General features: G+C 36.3%; 1 protein-coding gene across 1 annotated transcript; it reads left to right on the forward strand.

The window, feature by feature from the left end:
- Positions 1-6290: 6290 nt before the first annotated feature.
- LOC143817650 (olfactory receptor class A-like protein 1) lies at positions 6291-7253 on the forward strand. Its single transcript, XM_077299143.1, has one exon. The coding sequence runs from the start codon at positions 6291-6293 to the stop codon at positions 7251-7253; it is 963 nt and encodes a 320-aa protein (XP_077155258.1).
- Positions 7254-7908: the final 655 nt, after the last annotated feature.

Consider the following 7908-nt stretch of genomic DNA (forward strand, 5'->3'; position numbering starts at 1 on the left):
ACCGGAAGCTGCCGCCTGCACCGCACACAGGCGACAGAACTACTACAAGGCACCCTCGGAAGGTGAGTATATGTTTATTTTTTATTTTTTAGCCTGTGACATACATGGCTGGGCAATATACTACGTAGCTGGGCAATATACTACGTGACTGGCCAATATACTACGTGGCTGGGCAATATGTTACGTGGCTCTGTGCTGTATACTACGTTGCTGTGCAATATACTATGTGGCTCTGTGTTGTATACTACGTCACTGTGCAATATACTACATGGCTCTGTGCTGTATACTACGTAACTGGGCAATATACTACGTGGCTGAGCAATATACTACGTGACTGGGCAATATACTACATAACTGGGCAATATACTACGTAACTGGGCAATATACTACGTGTCTCTCTGCTGTATACTACATCACTGGGCAATACACTACGTAACTGGGCAATATACTACGTGGCTGGGCAATATACTACGTGGCTGTGCAGTGTACTACGTGGGCTGTGCAATATACTACGTAGACATGCATATTCTAGAATACCCGATGCATTAGAATCAGGCCACCATCTAGTATTTTATAATCTCAATAAAAAGAACATTAAAAAGGTACTCTTTTTCATAACAAGTATGAGACTCATGGATCTTACGTACAAGGTTTGTCAGGTCATTTTTTTTATTATGGCCTAAAAACTAACAGACAGGTAGATGCTATCAACCTGCCTGTTGTGCAGGGCAGTGCAGTCACAAACAATTCTGCAGCTTCTGCTGACATCACATTGACAAAGCATCAGCTTCTTCCCCACTCTGATCTGTTGATGGCTTTTGATTGCTAACATCATGTTGATTGCAGATGGCTCCCAGCTGCCTAACTGCGGGGAGCAGGCTGTCAAACAGTATGGCGTCAACACAGCATCCCAGAAGAGGAAGCACTGTTCTGTTGAAGTTGAGCAGAATAAGAAATTAGTTAGCAACTACCTGCCTGTTAGTTTTTAGGCCCATAGTTTAAAAAAAATAGTCCTGGATAAACCCATTAATAATTTAAACCTAAATTTCAGTCAGCTTCAATAAAATTCAACAAATGTATTTGCTTTTCCTATTCTATATTCCTGTGGATGCTTTGGACAAAATTTAGTTCACCATGGCTATTACTCAAGATGTAGATTCGTGTAGGATAATTCTTGGAAATGTACTGGATTGTCTGTGCTGTTTCTGCCATTCCCATTCACACACTGCATAATTAAACAACATTTAGATTGTTATAGTGTTGCAGAGGTAGCAGTTTTATTACAGATAATATTCAAACTACATCAGCATTAAAAATAAAGTATGTTAAGTGGGGACCCAAATGCTAACACATTTCACCATCACACAGTTGTATTTACGTGCAATGAGTTCACGCCGTTAAACGAGCATGATCAACAATATTTAAATTGTTCGCCTCTTTACACTGGCTGAGGAAGATTGATGGGCACAGAATGATCACTAGTAAATCAATCTGTCCCCATACAGCTTCATGTTACCAGCAGAATATCTGCAGTTTTTAGACGGCAAAGTGTTGCTGATAATAATAATTTCTAATAATTTCTGTTCTAGCATAAACAATTCAATGACTTGATAAATAGGCAGCATTTTGATAATTTAGTTTAATTCCCCATTGTCCTCCATATAGTATAATGTTTCCTATAGTCCTCCATATTGTATAATACACTCCCCATAGTCCTCCATATAATATAATGCATCCTATAGCTCTCCATATAGTATAATGCACCCAATACTCTTCCATATAGAATAATGAACTCCATAGTCCTCCATACATTATAGTGCATTCCCCATAGTCCTACATATAGTATAATACACTCCCCAAAGTTATCAGTATATTATAATGCATCACATTGTCTCCAATATAGGATAATGTCCCATAATCCTCCATATCATACAATGCATTCCCCATAGCATAATACACCCCATAGTCCTTCATTTTGCATAATGCATTCCCCATAGTTCTCCATACAGTATAATGAATTCCCCATAGTCCTCCAAATCGTATAATGTATTACCCATAGTCCTCCATACAGTATAATGCAGCCCCATATAGTATATTGCACTTCCAATAGTCCTTGATGTAATAATGCAGCTCCCGTAGAGTATAATTCAGCCCCCATAGAGTATAATGTAGCCTCCATAGAGTATAGTGCAGACTTCATAGAGTATAATGCAGCCCCATATAGTATAATGTAGCCTCATATAATTCTGTATAATGCAGCCCCATATAGTATAATGAAGCCCTCATAGTGTATAATGCAGCCCCATATAGTACAATGCAGCACCGTAGAGTATAATGCAGCCTCATACAGTATAATGCAGCCCCATATAGTATAATGTAGTTTCATATAGTATAGTGCAGTCCCATATCATATACTTCAGCCCCGTATAGTATAATGCACAACCCATATTCCTCCAGTACTATGGCCACCACATACTCACTGATTTATCCTCTTAATGACCGCCAAAATGTCTTTTTACTGACCTGAGATATAAGAGACTAGAATCCCCATACAGGTGACAATCCAGCAGCAGTTGGCTGTGTACTATAGCTGACAACTTGCTGAATCAGCCACGATCAGTGTTAGCACCGTACAAATCTGTTTATCCCCTTAGATGCTGCTGTCAATAGTGACTACATCATATAAATGGTTAAAAAGTGTGGGGCTTCCTCTTTATCCCCATTGGAGCCCTCAGATCATGATTGTGTGGTCCTGATGTTTGCTATGACAATTCATGACCAAATAGCAACCTTAGAGTCTGACGACTGTTGTAACCTGTTCAGAAGTTACCGACATTTAGGTGGTAAAAATACACATTTTCATTTCTGTCATGCCACTTTGCATTAATTCCAGAAAATCACCTGACAGGTTAATAAACTCCCTGACTGCAGTTTTCAATTTGTCAGGGAGTGCTGTTTTTAAAATAGTATCACTTTTGGAGGTTTCCCAATATATGGGACCCCTAAAGGCACTTCAAACAGGGATAGGTCGCTAAAAAAAATAATTTTGTAAATTTCCTTGAAAAACTGAAAAATTACTGCTACATTTTTAAATCTCCTAAAATGCTAACAAAATAAAAGAACATTTTATAAATCGTGCTGATGTAAAGCATGCAAGAGGGACATTTTATTTTTTAATGTTTTGCTGTGATATGACTATCTGGATTAAAGTAATAATCATTCAACGTTTGAAAATTGCTAATTTTTTAACATTTTTCTCAAATTTCAGATATTTTTTTATAAATAAACACAAAATATATCGACCAAAATTTACCAGTATCATAAAGTATAATGTGTCACGAAAAACTAATCTCAAAATCACTGTGATTTGTTGAAATGTTCCAGAGTTATTACCGCATAAATTGACACTGGTCAGATTTCAAAAATTTGGCTCAGTCACTAAGGGATTAAAAACAAATATAATACTCAAATCACCCTGTTTCCTTGCTGCTCTGGTCTCTACAGTAAATGTTCTCAGCAGCTCCACTGCTTGGCACAGTGTGGCACATGATGAAGTGACATCATCACACATGCTGAGTCAGAAGTGGAGGGAAAATGATTGGAGAAGGAGCGTCACCTAACACGCTCTCCTACATCATTGATTTCAACAGTATCAGAATGCCGATAAAGTTGAATGTGTGATGAGGGGGGAAAGTAGCCAGTGCTGGCACCAGACCCCCTTTACTCATGGGCTGCAGCATGGTGTGCTGCTATTAGTGGCATGCCACTGTTTGGGTGCTCCTGGGGAATTGGAGAGCCTAGACAAGTGCCCAGTTTGCCAGCCCCTAACGCAGGCTCTGAAAAGGAAAACAGAGTCAAAAGATATAGACTCTTCTGTCAGAACCAGCTCACTGACAGATTGAATAATTCTGTAGCCTGTTATGTACAATTATGCATAAAGGCTGCAGAAATATTTGTTTTCAAGCAAAAGTTGTGCTTATCATTTGAGTTCTAAAAGGTATCACTATGATATAGATATAAAAATGGATAAATCCATCCATCAAGAAGTTGGAACATCATCATAATTTGCTATAAATGTAGAACATTTTCCAAAATATTCCAAATGAAATTGATATAGCTCAGACAATCTGCTAATAATACGTCATCTTTAGATAGCTGCAAATGCAATGCCCAGAGGAAGAAGATTAATTTAATTACGGTTAATGAGAAATGTGCAATTCGATGCTGTGGCCAGATTGTATAAAAAAATCCCTGTGGATCTTTTGACTATTCCACTGAGAAGTCTCATTTACTATAGAAAGAGATATAAATGCCAGCTATAGATTTTAATAGCCATTGACTCTGATGTTTGTCATATCTGCTACTGCATATCTGGTAAGCATGTTTGAAATGTGGGGCTTTATAATAGTATATAGTATCTTCGCTTTACCCATTCTATTTCATCCTCTTCCATGGTTTTCTGAGATATACTCTTACCGGACAATATTAAGACAAATGAAAATTAACCCCATCATTTATTGCAAACCAATTTAAGGCAATGCAATTCTTGCATCTTACAGTTGTTAGATCTACTATTATTAGGTGAAAAATGTCAGATCAATTTCACCAGATTAAAACTCCTAGGTAATAATAATCGTATTCTACAGCACACCATGTAAAAGGTTGATAGATTGTCATGAAAATCATTACTACATGAACAAAATATTCATAAAAAAAACAAACTTTGCAATTCTTTTACTCTGGTGTTTTCCAAATATCTATGTATTTTACACAAAGATCTTATTCTTAACACCATGCTTCATCCTGGTTTAAAAGTATGCACCACAAAGTGTTCAATCTTTAGATAATCTCTTCCCCTTGTTTGTTTTTCAGAATTTTTCTTTCAGCAAAACATGGTGGACACAACAAGGTTTCCTTCAATGTGCTGAAGTCAAATGTGCCGTGTCCCAATTTGCTAATTGGGTGCACTATTAGAAAGCTTAAAATAAATCACATATTTCTAAACACATTCCTAATATCACCGAAGGCAAACTTAGTTCCGGTGCAGCCAAACACTTCATACAAACATATCAGGGCAATTTGTATTATTTCTTGTTCTTTGTAATAGAAAGGGTCAATAAATCCAAATGGAGTGGTAATAGGAGAAAGTTACTACTAAACAGAGAAGTGCTGGGGATCTCAAAAGCCAACACAAGACAACCTACAGGAATGAATGACCTTATGTGTATTTACTAGTGTTTGGTACTATTGTTTGTTTGTATTTTATTTTTTTATTTTCAAGATTAGTATTTACATACTGTGATGTTATTAATATAATTGTGTTTTTTTGGTTTTAAAAGCAAGCATTTTTTAATGTATGCATGTTACGATTAAGACTTTCGAAATGCAACAACGAACTTGCCACTGCCCTGGTTTTTGTACATTCTACATGATAATTCAATAAAGTAAGTTTTATTTTCTCAATAGTTTTTTGCCAATTGTTTGTATCTGCACCATTTTCAGATAGAACCACTGTGTCTGAGCACACTGTGTCCTGTGGCTGGCCAGCATCATGATGTGCTCAACAGAACTCAGCACACTGGTCATCATTAGTGCATAGAGTTTGTCTTTATTCTGTTTTGGCTGATTAGCTCTTACTCCAGACTATAGGATCACCAATGAGGCCTCATTGTGAGACTAGGCCTTCTTAGTCACAAGTGTTTGGAGTAGTGATTGACCATTGGTGGGGAGCATATGGAGTTCTATTTATTGAGCCAGTTAGTAGGATTCTTATCCCATTTACAATCAAAGTAGCACTCCATGTAAAGTTCCCAAGTGAAGTTCCATCATCTACCTCCATCTCAGGAGTATATCATAATAACTTTTAGTTCTCAATCTTTTCCCTGTATACTCTCCATAACATACAGTTTCTCAAAACATTACATATGACATAAGAAAATATTAGTCAAAATTTGAGAATAGAAAATATTACACAATATATGAGACTAATTAATATTAAACAAAATATAAAACTCAAAAATATTAACCCTGCTATATTAATGCTGATCACACTGGCAGAGCTGTCCCACGTCAGACACAGAAGAAATCTCAAAGCATTTGGTGGATAAATAAAGAGCAGGATGTGGAAAAACATTTATTGCAATTGTAATGTTAATAATGGTAATAAAAGTCTGATTACTCTAAATGCCTATGTAATAAAAGTAGCATTTTTATTGATAATAGACCCAAACATTTCAAATGTAATGCAATAGGATAATGTAACAGTTTTGTACTATTTTTTTTTCTCAGGAATGGAATTAGAACTGCGGTTAATTTTCAAAGCAATTGGTTTCTTCTCATTATTTGCAATAGGAATTCCCAGTAATGTGATTATTTTGGCTGTTTTTACTCATATTAGAATCACAGAAAAGAAATTGTTGCCTTCAAATACTGTCCTCACTATGTTGGCTTTGGTCAACTTGCTTGTAATTTTTTCTAAAGGACTTCCACAGGCTGTCCACTCTATAGGTATCAGAAACATTTTAAATGACATTGAGTGCAAATTTATTTCTTTTACATATAGAATATGTAGGGGAATGACAATTTGTACTACATGCTTGTTAAGCTGCAATCAGTGCATTATACTTGCTCCCCCTACAAGAAAGTGGCTTTACTTAAAACAAAAGGTGTCAAGTAATATAGAATGGATTATGGTACTGTTGTGGTGTATCAATGGAGCAATTTACCCATCCTGTTTTCTTCATGTCCGAGCTCTAGCCAACTATACCACTTCTATATACACTCTTCATTTGGAATTTTGCAATCATGATTTTATGACTTTTGGTACATACGTTGCTAATGGCATAGCCATTGCACTTCGTGATTTCTTTTTTGTTGGCACTATGACGTTAGCCAGTTGTTACATTGTGTTCATGCTTCATCGACATGGGAAACAAGTTCAAGGGATAAGAAGTTCGGACAAAAGCAACGGGAAGACTATGGAATACAAGGCTTCTCAGGCAGTAGTGCTACTGGTCACTATTTATGTTGCACTTTTTGGAATAGACAGTTGTATTTGGATTTACACCTTAACAGTATCAAGAGTCTCTCCAGTAATTTCAGATGCTCGTGTTTTTTTTGGCACATTATATGCTGCTCTCAGTCCAATTGTTATTCTAAAAACTAACAAAAAATTAACAACAGTCTTGCTGTGTAGCACAAAGAAAGGACTTTTACAGTCTTCAGATTCAAGCATGAATGACACTACAGAATAAGTTATACTGTACATGCCAATTGTACTTTTACCTAGACATTTAGGTATCTAGGTTAGTATAATGACAAGATCAATGCATTGCAAGCCTGGCTGATAAATGCAAATATCGAGACAAATCTTGGCCTGTTTTTCCTAATGAGTAGAAACGTATTTCTTCCTGACCCCAACAGGCATTCAGGAAATATTGCATAGTTGATAGACAATCCTTCACCACTAGAATAATTCCCATTAATTGTCAGATTTATTTACCACTGTTATATGTACTGTTGTTACCTCTTGTGGCAGGACAGTCTATAGTCAGGCTATTTTAGCTGCAAAATTGTAATATTCTTATATTATTATTTAAATCACCTTTCCTTCTGAGATAATGACTGTCTCCTGGCTTTTTCACTGGTTTTGAAATTAATAAACTATATGCTAGTTCTTTGTACTGAATACAAATGCATTTATACAGTAGAATTTTTTTGTAGTTTTTCTGGGCTCTAGTTGTTTAAGGGATTTCTTAATCTATCTTTTAGGGCTTGGCTTTACTGTGACTTTAGCCACAACACAGACGGCACTGTCAAAAATTACTGTATGCCACTGCTACTTCGCAGTATAGTGCAAATGAATATCTCACATTGTGACACACACAGTCTCATGACCTTAAAAACAAG

Source organism: Ranitomeya variabilis, chromosome 3, assembly GCF_051348905.1.
Source record: "Ranitomeya variabilis isolate aRanVar5 chromosome 3, aRanVar5.hap1, whole genome shotgun sequence".
NCBI classification, from domain to species: domain Eukaryota; kingdom Metazoa; phylum Chordata; class Amphibia; order Anura; family Dendrobatidae; genus Ranitomeya; species Ranitomeya variabilis.

Bases quoted from the DNA above. Each gene is read 5' to 3' on its own strand.
- LOC143817650 (XM_077299143.1), top strand. From the start codon at position 6,291: ATGGAATTAGAACTGCGGTTAATTTTCAAAGCAATTGGTTTCTTCTCA.